At 47.1% G+C, this 21067-nt stretch overlaps 1 protein-coding gene across 8 annotated transcripts; it reads left to right on the top strand.

Moving 5' to 3' along the window:
* The first annotated feature begins 13751 nt into the window (after positions 1–13751).
* On the top strand, positions 13752–20439 carry LOC123167902 (uncharacterized). 8 transcript variants are annotated; one of them, XM_044585765.1, is made up of 7 exons: positions 13758–14192; positions 14298–14427; positions 14718–14810; positions 15206–15312; positions 15745–15807; positions 17270–17385; positions 20013–20439. In XM_044585765.1, exons 3-7 carry the CDS (start codon positions 14756–14758, stop codon positions 20185–20187), a joined length of 516 nt encoding a protein of 171 aa, XP_044441700.1. In that variant the 5' UTR covers positions 13758–14192; positions 14298–14427; positions 14718–14755; the 3' UTR covers positions 20188–20439. The 8 variants fall into 8 exon arrangements, 2 of the variants coding, with proteins under 2 accessions (XP_044441700.1, XP_044441699.1); XM_044585764.1 differs by having other exon boundaries at positions 14702–14810; XR_006484131.1 differs by having other exon boundaries at positions 13762–14192; positions 14702–14810; positions 15959–17385.
* The last annotated feature ends 628 nt before the right edge of the window (positions 20440–21067 follow it).

Here is a 21067-nt window from a genome sequence, read left to right as displayed (position 1 = left end):
TGCATCAACCGGAAAGAAGAAAGAAGGGGGAAAAGGGGTAGCAAAGCAACCATGAGTACTCATCCAAAGTACTCGCAAGCATCAGATCTATACTAAGTATGCATTGGTATCAATTGGAAGGGTTGTATCTGTGGACTGAACTGCAGAATGCCAGAATAAAGGGGAAGGCCTAGCCTATCAAAGACTAGCATCTTCAAGTAGCTCCGAGCATCTTGCAGCATGTAGAAGAATAAAGAATAGCAGTTTATATTTAACAAGCATGTTGTAGCATTAATGCCGAGAGATCCTTCCCCGACTCCTTGCGAGAAAGCAATCCCGGAGCCACATATCTCACGTATCCATTTCTAGTTATAATAGATCAGGATATAAGTCTAAACGTCCGTTACCGTGGACACAACTATTAATAGATAATCTTACCTACAGGAGTGCACCATGTTTTCCAACATGCTTGATTACTTTGGCCGGACACACTTTTCTGGGTTAATGCCCGGCCTCAGAAGATCAACACGTCGTAGCCCTACCTAGGCGCAGAAGAGAGGTCCCCGCTGGTCTACATCCAAAGCACTCCGAGGTCTGGGCCCATCGCTCGTTGCACTCTGGGTCGTTGCGTGCAGGGCGGGTCCAGGCTCCACCACTATAGGATGGTGCCGGCCCAGCCATGCCGCAATGCTGAACTGGACATCTGACAAAGCTTCAGTTGATACTACGACGTCGAGGCCCATAACTATTCCCACGTGGTGGTTAGTGTGTAAAGGCCAGAGGCCAACTCAGAACAAATACCCAAACCATAGTGTATTATTAGCTTGTGGAGACGAGCATAGACTCATGATCGATGTGACCCCGTCGCCCCGTCTCGTGCACTTACGGCAAGGGCCCAGAATGCCCGAGCGTGCCACGTAATTATCTTGCGGGTGCTCTCCGGGCCCGCCCAACTTTCCCAAAGGTCTCAATTAAAGTCAAGGTAACCGTGTGTCCAAACATCAAGGGGGAAACCCCGAGGAATCACCCTCGATGGATTCCACTCGATTTAATCATCAAGGTGAACGTAAGAGGAACCACCCTCGAGGTTCACACTTGAGGGGTTGCACGACAGAGTCGTATCGGGAGTGGTAAAGGAGAAATCACCCTAGATGACCACGACCGAATAGCTACACTATAGAGTTATCATCAGGAGTGAGTTACGAGGTATCACCCTCGGCACTCGATAATATCTCTGCAGAGTCGAGCAACAAATGGGGTGTGATGATATGTGAGGTCTCGGGATCTGGTCGTCGATCACGTTGCTCGAGTCGTCGATGATGAAGCCAGGGCAACAAGGACAAGGTGGGGGTCACTGATGGATCACTAACCAACCTATACTAAGCAGTTTAGGATAAGCATGTAAGGTACAACAGCAGGTACAAAAGCAGGCTATGCATCAGAATAGGAGCAATCAATTACAGTAGCAAAATCTAATGCAAACATGAGAGAATGGAATGGGTGATATCGGGATGATCAAAGGGGGGGCTTGCCTGGAAGCTCCGCTGAAAGGGAAGAAGAGTCGCCGGTGATGTAGTCGATCACAGCGGTATCGACAGCAGTCTCGGGGTCTATCGAAGAAGAAGAGGGGGAAGAAACAGTAAATACAGAGTAATCAGATGCATGACATGCAACAGGCAAAGCCAGGGGGTTCTAACGCAGTACTACGCGATACTGGCGAAGGGGAAAAACATCCGGGAATGCTTTCCCGAAGTTTGGAATTTTCGGATAGATGAAACGGAGGGGGACGGTTCCACGTTCACTATGCTAGGGATGTGTGGCAAACGAACGAACCGTGTATTCAGATTCGTCTCGTCTTTCTGAGCAACTTTCATGTATAAAGTATTTTCATCCGAGTTACGGATTAATTTATATGATTTTCAAAGTTTTATCAATATTCTGGAATTTAATTCAATTCGATATAAAACCTAAAAAGCTAGATGCAACCAACACAGGGTACACAGAAGTGTACCCAGGGCTTAACAGGTGGGCCAGGGGGTCCCTGTTGACCAGTCAACGTTTGACTGGTCAACAGGGGGTGGGGCCCCCTGTCATACACATATTTAACCAATTAGAGATTAATTGGCTAGTTAACTAAGTTAATTAACTTTTAAATTAATTAATTAATATTAGAATTTATTTATTTTAATTTTTTGTTTTCTTTAATAGGGGTTGAGCCTCGCGTGTAAGTGGCCCAGGCCAACCGGGCGGGCTACTCGGCGAACGGGCACGGGCGCCCGCTTGTGCGCCCGAGGCCACCACCGGCCAGGGAGGGCGCGAATGTGGCGGCGGGCGTCGGGCCAGCGTGTTGGGGCGGTAGAGCTAGGCCCCGCGAGGCGGGGCTACAGAGGAGGAGGCCGCGCCTGGGCGTGCACCCGTGCGGGGCCAGCAGCAGCGAAAGCGGGCAGTGCGATAGGCCGGAGCGGCGGCTAGCAGCTGCAGCAGGCGGCGATGGAGGCACGGGGGTGAGCGCGGCCACGGCGCCGGCGGCTGTGTTCACATGAGATTTTGGCATGGTCGAAAACATAATTAAGAAGGCCTCAAATGGAAAAGTGCTCAAAGTGAGGAAGTTCCGTATCGTCAAAAGGAGAAACTTTGATATTTGGGTCATAGCCATCCGGTCTCATCTCTAAGGCCGAAGTTGTGTTCGAAGTACTGAAATTTTGTATCTAGAACACTATTCGGCTGATTACACCTTCAAGACTGCCTCGGATGAAGGATCACTCTAAAGGAATTGTCTTTGTATTGTCGAGGCGATCGATTTTCATATATAAATCATCTCAATCCGAGTCCGTATGCAAAAGTTACAGTCAATATGGTGCGGACCAACTAGGGATCAATATATTACGCTGGACATCAGACACATGTTGATGGATGTCTGATACAATGCGTGAGCAATTAGCCATTGAAGACGATCTCAGATCTAAAACGTTCAACATTAAAGTTGTTTGTCTCGTCGAAACGGTCAAGATTGCTTTTGGGCTTGTTTCCATCCGAGGTCGTTTACCACCTCAAAAATTACCCGCAAGGTGCAGCCAGTTTAAACCGAACAGTTTTGGAAAGTTCGGACAAAACCAATCCGAATTTGACTAGGGTTTTGGACGTGAATCCAAGTCTTTTCCTTGCACGGGAAGTCCAGCCGCCTCTTATATACCTAAGGGGTGACGGCCGATTGAACAACACACAATCGAACAATCAATCTATCACTTTTACCTTTACTTTTATCTCCCCCCTGTCCTTCTTCTTTCTCGTTCTTCGTTCGTTCTTCGTTTGCAGGGCGGCGAACCTCGAGGCCCCAGGGGTGAACAGGTCGACCTAGGGCAGCCCATAGCCGCCACACGCTCTGACGGGGTCCCTCCCGGGCGTGTGGGGTTTCGGGTATACAAAAGCATCTGTCGGCTGTCCTGCGTATCGCGCTGCCGGTCGGGTCTCCTTCGACGTGAGCTGCGGTGTATCACCCCTGATGTCGAGGGTACACGGTGACGTGTTCGTGTGCGAACACACTTTTTGGCGACTCCGCTGGGGACGAAGCTTTGAACGGTCTCCAGCCCGTTCTTGCTATGAAGAGATCGTCATCTAGGGTTTGACATCTACGAAGGTAATATGAATACCCAATTCACTTATGTAGATGCAAATAATGCATATGTTGTTGCTAGATCGTCTAATGAGCATAATGTATCGGCTAGCCCTAGTTTTATCAATCATGTATCTAATTATGTGCAACAGCCGATTCAGAATAATCTTCATGCTTCAACTTCATATAATTTCAGCAACATGCAACATATGTATCCCAACTCTCATGCATCGGCAGCCCCACAAATCTATATGCCGATGAACAACATGATGAGTTCGGTTAATCAAGTTGAGACACCCCATGTAGGAACTTCCAATAGGATGCAACAAAGTGTTTCAACTTTTTATTCATCGGCAAATAACTTGCAGTTTGTTAATCCAAACGTGCCGGTGGATAGGGGAATTGGCCATGCTACTACTAGTTATTCGGCCAATTACCCTCAAACATCATATGCTACACCTCATGCTACTAATTTTCTGGCACCATACGCAACTGTTGATGTCCATAATTCGACTCCGCACCATCATGGTCATGGCCGAATAAGTGAAACTTCTATAGGATCACAAATGCCTTCACATACTACCGTGGCATATCACGTCCCCCCAAAACAATTATAGAATTTTGGTGACATATCGTTACCGTAAGAGTCTAAAAGTGTCGGGGGGCAATTCTATCCAGATTGGATCATTAAGAAAAATCTTACGTCTTTTTGGGACGAATACAATGTTGTTCTACATGAATTAATAAAAGAGGGAAAGCCTATTAATTCTACTGCAATCCAAGCTAGATTATGCCAAAAAGAGAAAGCATTGGGTGTGGATAGAATTGTCAAAGAAGGTGGTGATTTGGATAACAAAGTTAATTTGGCTATTGAAAAGGCCGAATCAAATATTACGTATGCCGAATCTGTTCTAGAAAAATAGGACGACAAGGTGTTGGGGAGCTATTCGAAAGAGGAACAACATATCGTTCAAGTAACACAACCATCATGCTCTCCCAACGTGTTTGAAAAGGTATGTCTAGCAAGTGATTTACCTATCTTCCAATTTGGTCGCAACTTTATTGTTGATGCTTCTATAAGAAAAATTCTCATAAATATTTTTGAAAGACCAATGAAGAAGGGAAATTTACTTGTTAGAAATAAAACTCTTATAGAGCATATCAGTCAACCTATTGTGCCATTTATAAAGACCGATAGTGACCTATTATTGCAGCCAAAGTTTTTCCCATTGCTTTATCAAAATTTCATATCTAATTGTGTAGCTTTGCTTGTTTCATACTTGGCTTGCACTTGGTCTCAATTGAGACATGTGTATTCTAACTATTTTCATTTCAGAAATTTAAAGCCAAGGTCAAATTCTTTTGAGAAATCTGATGCTAATATAATATCTTATCCAAATACATCGGAGATAGGGTGCAAAACACAATGCATAGCCGAATGGCGATATTCCAAATTTGAACCATTCGTTTGCTTAACTCCAAAGACGTTTGCACACCAACATCGGCTAGAAAACAAGAAGTATACCTTCAATTCAAGCATGTGTGATCAAATATTTGATTTGTTGCTGAAAAATAATTACATTAGAGTACTTGATCACCATGTGAAGCCATCAATCCAGGGACGAATGTATTGCAAGTTGCATAATTCGTCCAAGCATAATTTTGAGGATTGCAACATGTTTCGTCAAATAGTTAAATCGGCCATTGATAAAGGACGATTAAAATTTGTTGAAACACCTAGGGATGACCAGTCTATTCCGTTTGGTCCTAATTGGAATTTTTTTGAATCGGATGCTTCGGGATGATTCCTTTAAAGATGAGAAGGTAACAACTACAGGTGATGGGATCAAGCTTTCAAGTAAAGAAGTTGTTCAAGAGCACACACCAAAAAAAAGACACATGCGTGACATTTTGGGCCGAATGGATTTTTTTTCTGTCATACTTATGACACTTCTATGACAATAATTGTGAAAAAACCCGGTATCATCATAGATGTGGTGGGGTCCTAATTCTATGACAAAAAATCATGACAGAAAATGGGCTTTTCGTCCTGGGCGGGCCGAAGACGCAGCTGCATGACATTCTTTGGGCCGTCCATGACGGAAAAAACCATGGTAGAAGCAAGGACGAGGAAAATATTGGGGTGTTCCCGGTTATGGTGGGTGGTTGGGGCCGAGCGATGCGCGTTTCTCTCGTACACGCACGCGCGTGGGTGTGAGGCGTTGAGCTCTAACTGAACCCGAGCGAGGCGTTGGGCTCTAACTGAACCCGAGCGATTGCACTGAACCCGAGCGATCGAGCGATGGCTATTAACTGAACTCGGTCGAGCGATTCCTTCGCTACTGCTGCTAACTGAAGCCGATCGATGCTGCCTCTGGATGAACAGTGAGCATTGCTGGGGGGGTTTGGATGAACAGTTCCTGGTGGGGTGGATGAACAGGACCCTGTGGTGTTGCCTCTGGATGAACAGGACCCCTATCGATCGAGCCGGTTGGGGCTGGATGAACAGCAACCCATGGAGGGCAGGATGAACAGGACCACCCCGTGGAGGGCTGGATGAACAGTAAACGGTGGAGGGATGGATGAACAGTAGCCCGTGGAGGGGTGGTTGAATAGGAGCCCGTGGAGAGGGCTGGTTGAACAGTAGCCGATGGAGTAGCGCGTGGTGGAGGCTGGATGAACAGGAGCCTGTGGATGAACAGTCGCAGGTGGAGGCTGGAGGAGGTCGACGGTGGATGAACAGTAGCCCGTGGAGGCTGGAGGGGGTCGACGGTGGAGATGAACAGTATCCCATGGAGTCCCGTTTTGCGGTACGCCACACCCCTCCCGATGAACAGGACCCCCCGTTTCGACCGTAGCGCTCCAACACAAGTCCGTTTCCTCCGTTTTGCGGTACGCCACACCCCTCCCGGTCAACAGGACCCCCATTTCGACCGTAGGAGGTATGTTTCCTCCATTTTGCGGTACGCCAGACCCCTCCCAATGAACAGGATCCCGTTTCGACCGTGGCCGGTCGAACACAAGGTCGTTTCCTCCGTTCTGCGGTACGCTAAGCCTCGTTTCCATCGGCTGTTCCGTCCAAGCCCTCCCGATGAACACGACGACGCATTCCGTTCCGACCCAGCCGGTTGGCTCCCCATGAACACGACAATGACGTAGTTTCTCCGTTCCGACCCAGCCATGTACACGAGCCCTGGCCGTACGTATGCGCGAGTAGGCATTCGAGACCCTGCCCGTATGTACGTACGTGGCCGTATTTTCTTTTTCTTGTGCACTGGCCGTTGTACGTACGTGTACATGCTACGTGCGCGCCTCTACTACGACACGTGCGCGCCTCTACATCGACCAGTATGTACGTACATGTTCGTGACCAGAATGACAACGCTACGTACGCTTCGAACAGGTGGGTCCCGACTGTCAGGCACTTCCTTGCGTGCGAAGATGAAGCTGGTGGGTCCCAGCAGTCAGGGGGGCGAATCATTTTTTTTGCCCAGACGCACTTCCTTGCGTGCGAAGATGTAGCTAGTGGGTCCCAACAGTCAGGGGAAACGTTTTTTTTCGTGAAATACGGTGGCCCGTCCGGTGGGTACCCGCTGTCAGGTGGAGGAATAATTATTTTGCGCATAATAAGGAGGCACTTCCTTGCTGCGCCCGTGGACCCAGCTGTCAGCCTCTCCGCATACAGTCCACGTCCGATGGAAGCCGTTCCTTGACCATGTTGACCACGCCGCGCCGAGAGCACCAGGGCGGTGGACAACGGCGAGGCCTAGGAAGGGGACGACGCGAAGCCAGGGAAGACACGGCAGTGGATGCCCACGCGTAGAGGAGTACTAGGGTTCACTGGTTCGCTGCGATGTGAGGCTGTCGTCGCCGCAGAATAACAGGGGGTGTGGGTGAGTAGAGGGATGGCTTGGCCAGCGGTGGGAATAGTAGGGGGCGGTGAGGCCTTCGCGGCAGCACAACCGGCCACGAGAGGCAGGAGCACGCGGCACGACCGGCGCTGCTTTGGGCGGCTGGAGCAACAGGACCAGAGGTTGAAGAAGCACTACGGCCGTTGGATGGACATCGTACGGTCACTGGAGCTAGAATCGTTCATATTGACTAAGTTGACAAAGCACTCCGTCCCCGTCAACTTAGTAGGCCCACAAGTCAGCCTCCCACCAAGGTGGGTCCCAACCAGCAGGGGGAGTATTCATTTTTTTTGTGCGTAATAAGGAGGTACTTCCGGTGGGTCCGAGCTGACAGCGGGGGGAACATTTTTTTTTTGCAATACGGTGGCCCATCCGGTGGGTCCCAGCAGTCAGGGGGGAAACATTTTTTTTGCGAAATACGGTGGCCCGTCCAGTGGATCCCTGCTGTCAGGTGGAGGAATCATTATTTTCCGCGTAATAAGGAGGCACTTCCTTGCTGCCGTCGTGGACCTAGCTGTCAGCCTCTCCACGTACAGTCCACGTCCGATGGAAGCCGTTCCTTGACCATGTTGACCACGCCGCGCCGAGAGCACCAGGGCGGTGGACGACGGCGAGGCCTAGGAAGGGGACGACGCGGAGCCGGGGAAGACGCGACAGTGGAAGCCCGCACGGAGAGGAGTACGAGGGTTCACTGGTTCGGCTGCGGTGTGAGGCTACCGTCACCGCGGAATAACAGGGGGTGTGGGTGAGTAGAGGGATGGCCTGGCTAGCGGTGGGAGTAGTAAGGGGCGGTGAGGCCTGCGCGGCAGCACAACCGGCCACGGGAGGCAGGAGCAGGCGGCATGACCGGCGCTGCTTTGGGCGGCTGGAGCAAGAAGACCAGAGGTTGAAGAAGCACGACGGCCGTTGGATGGACATCGTACGGTCACTGCAGCTAGAATCGTTTATATTGACTAAGTTGACAAAGCCCTTGGTACGCGTCAACTTAGTAGGCCCACAGGTCAGCTTCCGAAACGGTGCGCCCCAGATGTCAGGGGGAGGAATCATTTTTTGGGCGGGTGAAGCTAGAATATCCGAGATTGAAGAAGAAGCACGGCATCCGTTGGATGGACATCCAACGGCCACTGCTGCTAGAACCGTGTGTTGACTATAAGTTGACAAAGCCTTGCATACGCGTCAACTCTTTTTTTTAGGGGACGCGTCAACTTAGTAAGGCCACAAGTGTGTGGCAGAGAACTTATAGCCCATTTGAGATTTGTAAGAATGTGCAGCCAATTTTTGAATTCTAATGGAATTTACTACAGCCCATTTATAGTTTGTTAAAAGTACAGCCCATTTCAACCAACCGTTCAAAACAGAATTCAATAAAATTTCCCACATTTTGATGGGATCCGAAATATTTTTATCCCGAAATTTCTAGTCAGATTAAATACAATTTCAATATAAATTTATATTACGTAAAAATCCAACGAAACATTGCGCTCGCAACAATTAATGAAATTAAAATTTTCAATATCCAAAAATAATATTTTATAAAGTAATTACGTGTTTGGTGCATTTTTTATAGTTACTGCCCAGTTTTTATAATTACATCCCATTTATTATTTTTAAAGCCCATTTTCTTGTTAAGCCTAATGCATCCCTCCTAGAAAAGATTTGCAGCCCAGCGGGGCGGAGAATAAGAACATGACCTTGCCTGGGTATTCCTAAAAAGGGAGTAGCTGGGCTAGACATTTTCAGCTTGAAATAAATTAATATCTGGGCTGGATATCTGGCCTGGGCTAGACGAGCCACATCCCGCCCAGTTAATAGCTGCAGCGATGTTTTCGTTGTTGTTCATAGGAGAAAAATTAATATCTGGGCTAAACATCGCTCAAGAAAAACTCTGTAGTGCTCACACCTCAAAAACACAAATACTGCTCGAGCTGCTTGGTCCCAGCTGTCGGCCGCTTCTTGTGCAATTCTTTCGTTTATTGACTACATAGGTTGACAATGGTGTGGGACCGTGATGTCAGGAAACCAGGAGGAAGCAAAAAATAGTTTTATATACTAATAAGGAGGCACTTGCGTATGTGCGGCTATGGCCCTGGTGGGTCCCCACTGTCATCCTCTCCAAGTAAAGTCATCTCCTCATCCTCATGTCCGTTGACCATGTTGACAACGCGAGACGGCGGCGCCACGGCGAGCGCAACAACTCGAAGGACGACGGAGAGGGCCTCACGGGCCCTACGGATGGTCTGATACAGTGCCCACTGCTCATTCGGGAAGCCAGGATCATAGGGCCACATGTCCGCGACGGCATTGTCGTTCGCTTGTTCACCGGTGCTCGTTGAGGAGACGGAGGTTGCAGCACAGGTCCTCCTGCGCTGGTAGCTCTTCCGCCATTAGGGCGTCGAAGTGCGGCCGCACCTGCTCTATGTGAACACGGCATGAACCGGCTTGGACAGTGGCGCCGGCTCCTGGTCGGAAGCTACGTCCATCGTTTGATTGTCATCGCTCAGCTCGGCGAGGTAGCTGGCGAGCCAGCATGTCCGGCTGCTGGACCAAGCCGCTGCCAAGCACGAGTCTGACTGCCCTGGCCCACCCAGACCGCCTCCCTCGCCCGCGCACGCTTTCCGCCCGAAACGTTCAGCGCCGCCCGCCCCGCTTACTGGTGCATGCGATTGCTCCGCCTTCAAACGACACAAGTGTCGTCCGTCCGCCCTTCTGCCACCCACATTAATGATACACGGTTGCCGAGGCGGCTACTCGGCGCCACACGTCCGTCCCTCCGCCGCCCACCATTGCTATATAAACTGTTGTGCCGGCCATAGCCGCAGTCATCCACATCCGTACCTATTCTCCTGTCCACACAACTACTGCCCACCATGGCTTCCTCGCGCTCCAGCGCTCTTCGGGACGGGCGGACGACGGACCACAAGGAGATGGCAGCCGGCAGGCAGCCGGAGGACGACGACGTCCCAATGGAGAACATGGTAGTCGACGATCCGGCGCCAACCCCCTCCTCCGCGCCGTCCTCGCCGGTGCATTGCACCATGACCATCGGCGAGGCCCGTGCCCAATATATGGACACGGTGAGGCAGAAGCGTGAGGAGCAGTTCCGGGAGGCGCAGGCCGACGCCGCCTACAACCACCATCTCCTCTAGGAGCACCAGCAGGCGGAGGAGCAGATCGCCGCGGAGCGGGTGGAGCAGGAGGCGCTGCTCGACTAGTACCGCTCCGCCCGTAACGGCCGCCTCGAGCGCTGGCGGTACCGCATGCGGGTGGCGGAGGCTGCGGCTGCCTACAAAGAGGGCGATGAAGCGGGCGAGGCGCTATTTGGCGAGATCGAGGACGAGGCAGAGGACAATGCCGGCTCCGACAAGTCCCCGCTCCGCTGGCGTCGACGAGGCCCTGCTCCGCTGAGGCCCCGCGACGCCAACAACGAGGCAGAGGACAATGCCTGCTCCGCCGAGGCCCCACCCTGCCGGCAACAAGGGGGGATTTCCCCCGCTCCGCCGAGGCGCTGCCCACCGGCAACGAGACATAGGACATCGCCGTCTCCGCCGCGGCCCCGCCCCACTGCCAACGAGGCCGCGCCACAGAGAAAACGAGGAAGAGTAGAACACGGTAGGTCGCCGCCGCTCGGGTCCAAGTAAGGCCACCGCTGCTACCCTCCGGTTGCTGGCACTGTGTTGTACATCATGGAGCAATTCTATGATTACATGATGATTGAAGAGCACTCCGTGGTTGAGCAAGCTCATGAGATACAGTCATTTGCTAGAGAACTTGAGCACTTCAGTTGTATGCTACCGGACAAGTTTGTTGCCGGAGGTATCATCACTAAGCTTCTTTCTTCGTGGATCTCATTGGCACTCTTGATGTGGAAGAAAAGGCAAGAGCAAAGGACACACATGCTCGAGGAATTGAGGGAGGATCTAGTGCCAAACTGGTACAGAAGAAGAACTTCTAGCCCCATAAGTTCAAGAACAAGGGCAAGTTTGATGGTAAAGCAAAGTTTGATGGGAAGAAGAAGGATGTGCAACACACGAACTTCAAGAAGAAGAATGACAAGAAGGAAGGTTTTTGTCATGTGGGGATCCTGATCATTGGGCTCCTAGTTTCCCTAATCACTATGACAAGCTAGGCGGGTTGACCACTGACGGCCGGTTAGCTTCTTGGCGGCGACGTGGAGTCGGAGAGCTATGTTGGAGAAGGACGCTGCTTCTGCTTAACTGCTGGTGCAGTTGCGTAACTGACATGTGGCCCAGATGCCTGCTGGGCCACATGTCAGTTACGCAACTGCACCTGCAGTTAAGTCACTGAAGCTTCTGTTCGGCTCAGCCGGACACAGGTGGGAAGCTTCGTTTAATTAATTATACCTCCAGCGCACCCCTTTTTAGTTGAAGAATGTATGAAATGTAATGAAATCCGACCGTATATGAATGAATTTATTTCGATTAGTTCGAATTCTTGTATCACTGGCATTGGATGAACATGCAAAACAATACGTACTAGCATTATTCCCAGGGTGATCACCTCATTTGCAACGGTTTCACATGTGCTCCCTCCGGTCCTTTCTAGTCTGCATACAAGTTTTTTCTGTAGTCAAAGTATCTCTACTTTGACCAATCTTATAGAAAAAAGTATGCACTTTCACAATGTGCAAAGTAAAAAGGAACAGAAGGAGTACAAAGAGTTTGAGCAGCTTTTTAGCGTTCCTGTACATTGCAATCAAACACACAGGCCTGGCAATTCATAGAGAACATTCAAAACAATCGATGATTATGCATCTCAGCGATTCACATGTCAGATCTCAGCGATTCACATGTCAGAGCCAATATTTACTTCACAACTAAAGAATAAAGAAAAAATGGATCGACGCTGCTGACAACAAAGGGCCTCCCATTCGAAAATATCAAACGCATGTCTTCTTGCTAAAATCAATGAACAAAATTTGACAAGGTTTTCCCATTCCAAAATATCAAATGCCTACGATTGTGGAATGGGCAGGATTTGCCATCAGTTCGGACATTGACATGGCACCTCGTGCTAAATAAACCAGCTGTTCTTTTTGTGCAGCTCCACCAAAATCAACCAAATTCGCGCGTAGCTTGTATGATTTTGCCCTTATATGTTGCAACGCCTTGAACTTATCGGCATCTCCTTTCTTGTGGTGGAAATGAATGATTCTATGTATTCATGAACATTTTGTGCAGTTCCCATTGAAATCAAGCCGAGCACCCCTGTTTGCACAAATACAAAAAAGTGATTAGTATAAAGCAAACTATACTATGAATTGACAGTTTAAACAGGCACCTACATGGTCCATGTAGAGCACACTTTTAGAAAAAGGAACTCACCGGAAAGAATCCTAGAACAACATTGTACTCGCGCATCACAGCAAGAAAATGTAGATTTGTCAGTCCTTCTGAGCTGAAGTTAGTTTAGTCTTGTGGGGGGTAATGTAACCATCCTTCAACTGCTCCTTCTGATGAGAAGATAGACATGGCTTCTTCATCCTGGCATAATTGGACCTAGTCACTTCACGTACTCCATATTCTTCTTCAGAGGAGGATGATCCTGTTGTGCAAAGACAAGAGGATAACTAAATGCTAGCATCCCTATTTGCTCGGGAAAAGGAAAGAAAATATTTAAAACAACACAGATGAAGCACTTCTCGAGGACAATACCACTTTTTGATGACAGTATCAAAACAATAGCACAACACCAATAGAGATGACAAAGCTCAATCATATGGATGAAATCAGTGGGCGAGTACCAACCTTTGTCAGGAGGCTTATTGTGTAGAGCATACAGATGAAGCACTTCTCCAGAACCATCTGTTGCTATCTACTGTGGTGGCCATGCGTACTATATACTCCTCGATTAGATTAATGTTTCCAACATCTTCTTGTGCAGTTCCACTAAAATATATAGTATCTTCAAAGAAGATCCCCGTTTGCACAAATAGAGATAATTACGTATCCCATTGTTAGAGTCCGGAACAAAATGAAGCCTCCCAGTGCGTTTGAATTTTCAGCCGTCGGATCGGTTTCCTGATTGCGTTCTGGCCGTTGGATCTCGGGCTCGGTCGTCTCCAGCCGTCGTCGGATATTTTCCCTACAGCCGTGTCCCGCCCGGCCGTGCCACCGCGCGTAATTACGCTGCCCCGCCGAGGGCATTCTCGTCATTTCACCTGGCTAGGAAAAGATCCTACAGCGCAGGCAGGGGAAAGACCGTAGAGACCGTCGTTCCCCTCCCCTTCCAGCCCACTCGCCTCCTTCTCCCCCTCCCGCGCCCGCCTCTCTCTCTCCCTCTCGCGCCCCTCCCTGCCCCGCCGCCGCCGTCGCCGCTCCCCGCACTCGCTCCTCCTCCCCCCGCATCTCCCTCCCTCCCACGCAACCGCCTCTCTCCCTCGCTCGCTCCTCATCTGGCGACGGCGGCGGCGGCTCCGGCGCCCGCGTTCTTCCTCCCACCAACCACGGCGCTCCTCCCCATCGCCATGGACGAGCTTGAGCTCCAGGTGCTCCTTCCCTGCCCAGAAGCCCAAGGGCGTTGCGGGGCGGCAAGGGGCTCAGCCTCAACCCGCCAACCCTAGCTGCCCCCACGCCGCCGCCGGCTCCTTCTCCCGGCCTGCCGGATCCCGTCATCCGCATCCCTGGCGTCGTCGTCGTCGCCGTCGTCCTCGCGTGCACTCGGCAGGAGAAGTGCGGCTCTTCTCTTAGCCCGTCTCAGTCCTCTCTTGCTCTCTCAGTCCCCTTTCCTAACCCTAACCCCTCTCCTCTTCTTCATTAACTGCTGGCGATTGGCAGGCGGAGCACGAGTCGAGGTGTGCCACCCCCGATTCTGCAGTGCGCCCGACGGCTGCTTCTGCAGCAGCAGCGGTGGCAAGCCTTGGACTGGCTCGGGACACCAGAAGCGGGCAATGAAGGCCATTGCCATGTGCGTCCCTCTCCCTACTCCTCTGTGTGTGTGCGTGCGTGCGCGCGCGGTGAGAGAGAGAGAGAGAGAGAGAGGGAGGGAGGGAGGGAGGGAGGGAGCACCTTACTGTCCGCTTGAGTGTTCAATTATTCTAAGATTGTAATTGCACAACTGGAGTTTAAACCTTTTAGTGCATTTGTGCATTCGTGTTGTCAGTTTAGTAGTGCTTCCTTTTCTACTGTTGGTTTTTGGTCCAATTCATGTCCCACTGAAGAAAATATTTACACATATGTAGGTTGGTATTGTTCCAGACATCGAAGATTTTTGATATGTGAAGGCCGAGGCAAAAATGTCAGTAACTACAAAGAGGGTACCAGCATCATCAAATAAGAACAGTTCACCAGGTAATTTTATATGTTTTCTCTAAATGGTTTGATCGACAATCAGAGCTCTTCAATTAATTGCTCTACATGTACCATCTGCTTATATTTTGCATTGCTCAAGAACTATTATGAATGCTAAAAGTCTATCATTATTCGTCAATAAATTGCTCTACATGTACCATGCGCTTATATTTTGGCATTTCTTAAGGCTACTATGAATGCTAAGAGTCAGTAGTTGCATGTATGTGTTTGTTTCTTCAATCGTGGCTTGTACATTATTCTGTGCAGCAACCCCCCTTGAGGAAAACATTTGAGATGAGTTATCTCACTTATTCTGTATGTTCATGTTGCCTGAACCTTTTAATTTCAAGACATAAATATGACACAAAATATTTTCTTGAGTGGGACATTAACAGAAAATTGGGAAGCAGTTCTTGGAGGTATTAAAAACATTAGGTTATCTGGCCAGGCCCCCGTAGATACCAAGGGCCGTGAAAAGGCTGGTTCTCTTCTTCCACCCAAGGTATTCGTCAATCGTCAGAGAGTTGTTCAGATTCAAAAGTGTATTTTACAAAGTCCATTTACTATGAAAAATTCATGGGGATGTGATACTCTTTAGGGAGAGTGTGGGTTTTATGTAATTTGCAAATTCTTTCTTGTGCTATGCTACCATTTGAAATGTTTACTAGCTAGGCTGAAAATGCAGTCTGTACATGGGTTCATGGCTAATGGATTGCAGATTGGCCATGGATTTGGGCCTATTGATCCACTAATTTTTGACTGATCTCATATCACTGCATATTTGTTGTAAGCAAAGTTTTGCACATCGATCTGCTATTTTTTAGGTGGATCTAATATTTGTTTTCCACTGGCCCCAGTTGCATTGAATGATGCTATGCAGCACTACTGATCCTCATTAGTTAACAAACCATAAGCTACATTTCTTCCTGTGCAGGAAAGAAGGTTTATAGTTCTTATATCAACAATGATGTCAAGCCAGACAATTAAGTTACACATGGTATGCCTTAGTTTTTTTTCTGCAATTGCTTATTACTATATGTATCTTCCAATTTTGTAGTGGAACTGAACGTAACTGAATCAGTGGTTCACTTTTGAATCAATTGTTGAAAACGCTCGACAGTTCAAATCACTTGGTGTAACTTGTGCAGGCACAAAGCTGAGCCTGCGCTGCGGCTACTGCCTGATGACGATGACAATCTGATCGAGTAGATCAATCATGAGTTTTATCATACTTTGAGCCAAATCTTCGCGCCTTTTTTCTTTTATTTGGTTATACTGTGTAATTAGGAATCAATAATAAAAGTAGATGGTACAAAGTTGTGCTCCCTAGCTTTTTTTCCATTGGTCTTGCTAAGCAAGTTAATGTATATCTTCATTTATATAGCATCTCCAGTGTTCCATTATGTTCAGCTATGTATGTTCACTTGGTCCCTTAGTTACTTCCTGGGCCCTCTTTGCTCGCCTTACTCCCATCTAATTTTAGAATTAACTTTAATGATATTGATAGGTTAAGGTCATTCATCATGAGAGGTGTTGATGTGGAGTCCCATGTGTACCTACTGTTGCCCCATCAATTATGTAGTGGCCTCTTTCTGAACATTGTTTGGTTCCAACGAAGATCTATTAGTAGTGCTGAACCGATTTTAAAAACAACAACATTGGTCAGTTTCTTAATTTCGTGTACTGTTTTCACTTTAGGACCAGAAAACTGAACCTCGACATAATGACATACTCCACCGGCTTAAACTTTCCTCTACACACAGTACCTTCTCATTCATCATGTGCACGTTAATGCTCTCTTCTTATATTATTCATGATTACTTTGCTTGCTACTAGCATGGTACATGACATTACAATCTTAGCAGAGGCTTGTGCAACAAACCTGGCCTGTGTGTAATAGACTTTTTATATTATTTTATTCTCCAATTTTGCCAGCTAAGGATTTAATTATACTGCATATCATGTTGCACAAGGTATCTTTACAAATGGGTTCAGTTCCAACTCGATAGATGTATGAGTATCAGATCTTAAATTGCTTGTCTTGGAAACTGTTTTCTCATCTACTTTCAGAGATCAAGCCTGACAAAATCTACACTGGTTCACCTTAATTACATGCTGGGTTCAGCATAATGGCTAAGGGGAGACGAGGTGGAAATTTAGCATTTTAGTATAGGACTGATTTCCTGCAAAAAAATAGTATAGGGTTGTGAAGATATTCACGAAAAGAAGTACTCCCTCTCATCCGAATTAAATGATGCAGCCTCTATACAATGTCTATATGTTCCTCGATTTTATTAGATGCATATATGTGGACATCTCCTTTTTTGCCAGATTGCTATTTGAAGTTTACAACCTTATAGATTGCTCTATATATGGCAGTAAATAGTTTGTATTTTAGCGCCTTAGTTGTGAATTTGTTATAGAAGTATTCTAACTGATATTCTAACGTCATCATGTAGAATGGACATGATCTCGCCCATTGGGAATTGCATGCTGCAGTAAAGCAATTTGGTCAACCATATTCAGCGTTCGGCGGAGTCCTTGGTCATTTCTTTGAGGAGCAGCTCCTTCTCAGGTGATTTCTTCTACCTTTTCTACTATTGATTTAACAGCTAATGCATTGTTGCTGGTTTCTGTTCTTACCCGCTAATCTACACCATGAGCATGTCCCACTACTGATTTGACAATTCATGCATTACTGGTTTTCTTTCTTGCCTGCTACTGTTCACTGTACTCTGGCATCCAACGCATCATCCACTCATACATAGATGGGTTATGTTTGTACTTGATAGCAGCAGACTAAATTGCCAAAAGATGTGTGGGATGAGTTCACTTTCAGTTAACATGTGATCTCAAAGTTTCAGGTTCGTCAGTCAGTGTTGTAGGTGTTAGAATTCAGTTTCATCAGTTAGAATTTTCTTCAGTTAGTGAAGTAAGCCAACCTGCGATTTGGTCTTAGGTTGTTAGCGTACCCCGTCGCTTTGATCGGTTTTTGGGATGACACGATTGTCTCATGATCCCTTTCGCATGTCGGTGTTGTGTGTGTGTTTACTTAGTTTCTTGTGATACAAACTGGTCATGACAACCACTTTATATATGTATCTACAACATTATACCTGATCGTGGCAAGATCCATCGATTTGGCAATTTTCTACAACCAATTCACAGCCACCGAATCACACAAAATTAAATATACATCCAATATTCAGTATCATATATCCATGGACTACATCAGATTGGGGGAAAACCATGTACATAGTTGCAACAACCAAAACAAACTATGCTTGGACGCCATGAACTACACCCAGGACTCACAGACACATGGCTAGGAAATGAGCTTACACAATCAGGAACATCACAATGCCAAGGCAAAGTGCCACCACGGATCATACATGCTCCAAGAGAAGCCAACACATGAGGTAAAGCGTACAGATGTACTGCATCAGCAACATTTTCTGCTACTCTGCTTCAGGTAGCAACGTTCAGTCATGCAAGCACCATTGGACATTCAGTTAGAAACAGGGCATTGCAACATTCAGTGTGCAAGCAGCCCCTTTGATGCAAGGTTGCCATTACATCGAGCAGCGTCGAGGCCACTAGGTCGCCGTTGCATGGGCAGTGCTGAAGCAGTTCGTCAGGTCGGGCTCAGATTAGAGCAGCGCCGCATCCATTGGGCCGTCCTCGCGTCGGGGTAGCGCTGAGGCCACCGGATCGCCAACAGGTGCAGCAGTGGCGTGGTCACCGGGTCGCCGCCAGATAGGACAACACCGAGGCTGCAAGGTTGTCTTTCCCGTCAAGTGGCCCCGACGGCGCCGGCTCGCCGTTGCATCAGGGCAGTGTGGTCGCCAGTCGCGTGGGGAGTGGGGACGGGCCAGGTCTCCATCGCGTGGGGGCAGTGCCGCTGGCAGCCTGACGCGGTCGCGTGGTGGAGCACCGCGAACGCCGCCGCAGCCCGGACGGCGTCGCATGGTGGAGAAGATGGCCGGGTGTTATTGTTATGGTTATGTCTATGGACACGTTTGCTACGGCTCTGTTACATATGTTTTACCACCTTCACTGCTACAGGTTCGTGTTCTTGTATTTTGTTCTCTTTGTTTGTTTCTTAATTTCTGTAAAGTGGGTGAACTGATTTGGGATTTGCTCTTGGTCTATACAGTATTCGCATGCACATTTCAACTTAAACATACAATCTGCTTTTAATTAAGATGCACAAGAGGGTAATCATATTGTGTGTTTAATATTTCCATGTAGTTATTATTTCTCGAGGGTCTATGTTTAACCTTCTGTTCACCTGGTCATTCTGGTCTATTTTTTAAGTGCCAGGCTAAATCAACTGCTCAATTATTTCTTTCAACAGCATATACGATGCCAGGCCTATGTTATACTCATCCTTATTTATATATGTGACCATTCAACATGACTTTTCTTTGGCCTTTGTATTCTTATATCACATTTTCCGTGTCACATTTGTAGTTGTTTACTGTTTCCAGTGTTTCTGAAGAATGATAACTACTAAGTACTAAGCGATATACTGTATATGATGTGCTCTTTAGTATGACATCAGAACAACTAAATTTTCAGTTGTGAACTATTTTCTTCATTTTTTTCCTACTAGCTCACTAAACAGTGCATTGACGTCCATTTCTTGGTAGTTCCTTATATATCCTATGTATCATCTACTACTTATTAATCTTGGCATGCATTTTTGTCCGGGGCGAATGAGTGAGGACATTAAAATAATTCTGCTATGAACAAATGGTATCTTTTCTATGTTTGGTTTCCCATATTCTTTACTCCTTAATTGTTATTCCCGCTGATCCAAAAGTGTCCTCGCTTTACTTCAGCTTTACTTCGAATTTTAACTAAAGCCATGACACTTTTTGGATAAGGGGGAGGATTAGTTTTTTAGGCAATCTCAGTTCGTGTCCTACATTCAGCATACGATGCACATGATGACTCTTTTCAAAGTTAGGTTCTGTAATTTATATTTTTCAGTCTTAAAAGAGTTTTTGATGGTATGAGCAATCAGTTACAAGAATCTCTTTTGCTTTGCAAGGATTTGAACGAGTTTTTACTATTTTCGTCTGTTCCAACTGCAAGTATACTCAGCTGCATTTTGTATTTTAGTCTGCCAAAACTGTTGTTAGTAACGCTCTTGAAATTATTACCACAAGTAAAATTTACTGATTTGTCATATTTTAGGTGTTCTCTTCAAGAGATGCTTGCACACCTTGTTTGGGTGGCGAGGTTGGAGTCTCATGGCGAGTCTGAGGATTTTATTCCTATCCGAGTAGTCGTAGGTATTTATAGTTGTATCAGAAAACACCTACCAAGTACTTCTAGGCGTTGCAAGTTTTTTGTAGCAATGCGACAATGATCTTATTCATAAACAGTGGTGTTGATGATCAAGTCTTGGGTGACTTACATTAACTAATTTATAGAACCAAGTACTTTATTTTGCCCGGTACATCATATATGCGCTTTGTACTCTTTTTTCCCCATTATGCTATGTAAGATTAGCTTACATCAGTCGGTGTTTGGATGAATGAGTTGTATCAGTGATGTAAAGTCGCTTAATGTATAATTAACATGACTTCTTGTGCACATATAAGCTTTGTTGTGGATACCATGACCCATCATGTGGAGATCGTCTGTGGCTTTCTTTTTGTATATAAGGTACTGGAACTTGATGTATCATGCTGCATTTCCTATGAGAATGCCTCACTGATAGGTAATGGACTTTGACACTTTGAATCTTTACGTTTTACTTTATATATACAATGCTCCAATTGCTTTGTTACCGGGTTGGATATGACTGCATCCGTCAAGGATGCATTACTGGTATGTTCAACACGATGTGATCCAGAAAACAAATAGAGGTTTTCTTTTGATATATAGAGCACATTAGCTAAGCCTGAACAAAAAACATCAAAATGTTGCATAGTAACTTGGTATCAGTTTGCTTAAGTATTGTTGGACACATATGAACAATGAGCTCAAAGAGGACTTTAGTTATGTGGTGTTGCCTACTTCAATATCACTTGTGGATATGCCTTTGAATGTACACATCGAATTGCTTTATCATCCCCAACATCTAGGATACATAGATGGGGATGACATTCCTCAATGTCATCCCCAACACGGTCTGTGCCTCAGATGTCGATGATGCCTCTCTATGCTATCACTCCAATGTTCTTTTTATTTTGTTTCTTCAGCGAATGTTGGATTAGACAAGGATTTATTCATGCTGGATCTGT

This window comes from Triticum aestivum, chromosome 7D, assembly GCF_018294505.1.
Source record: "Triticum aestivum cultivar Chinese Spring chromosome 7D, IWGSC CS RefSeq v2.1, whole genome shotgun sequence".
NCBI lineage: Eukaryota > Viridiplantae > Streptophyta > Magnoliopsida > Poales > Poaceae > Triticum > Triticum aestivum.
This window is presented reverse-complemented; position numbering and strand designations above follow the sequence as displayed.

Bases quoted from the DNA above. Each gene is read 5' to 3' on its own strand.
- LOC123167902 (XM_044585765.1), top strand. From the start codon at position 14,756: ATGTCAGTAACTACAAAGAGGGTACCAGCATCATCAAATAAGAACAGT. The intron at 15,808-17,269 runs GTATGCCTTAGT...GTCATCATGTAG, and splicing joins AGACAATTAAGTTACACATG to AATGGACATGATCTCGCCCA. The intron at 17,386-20,012 runs GTGATTTCTTCT...GTCATATTTTAG, and splicing joins GAGGAGCAGCTCCTTCTCAG to GTGTTCTCTTCAAGAGATGC.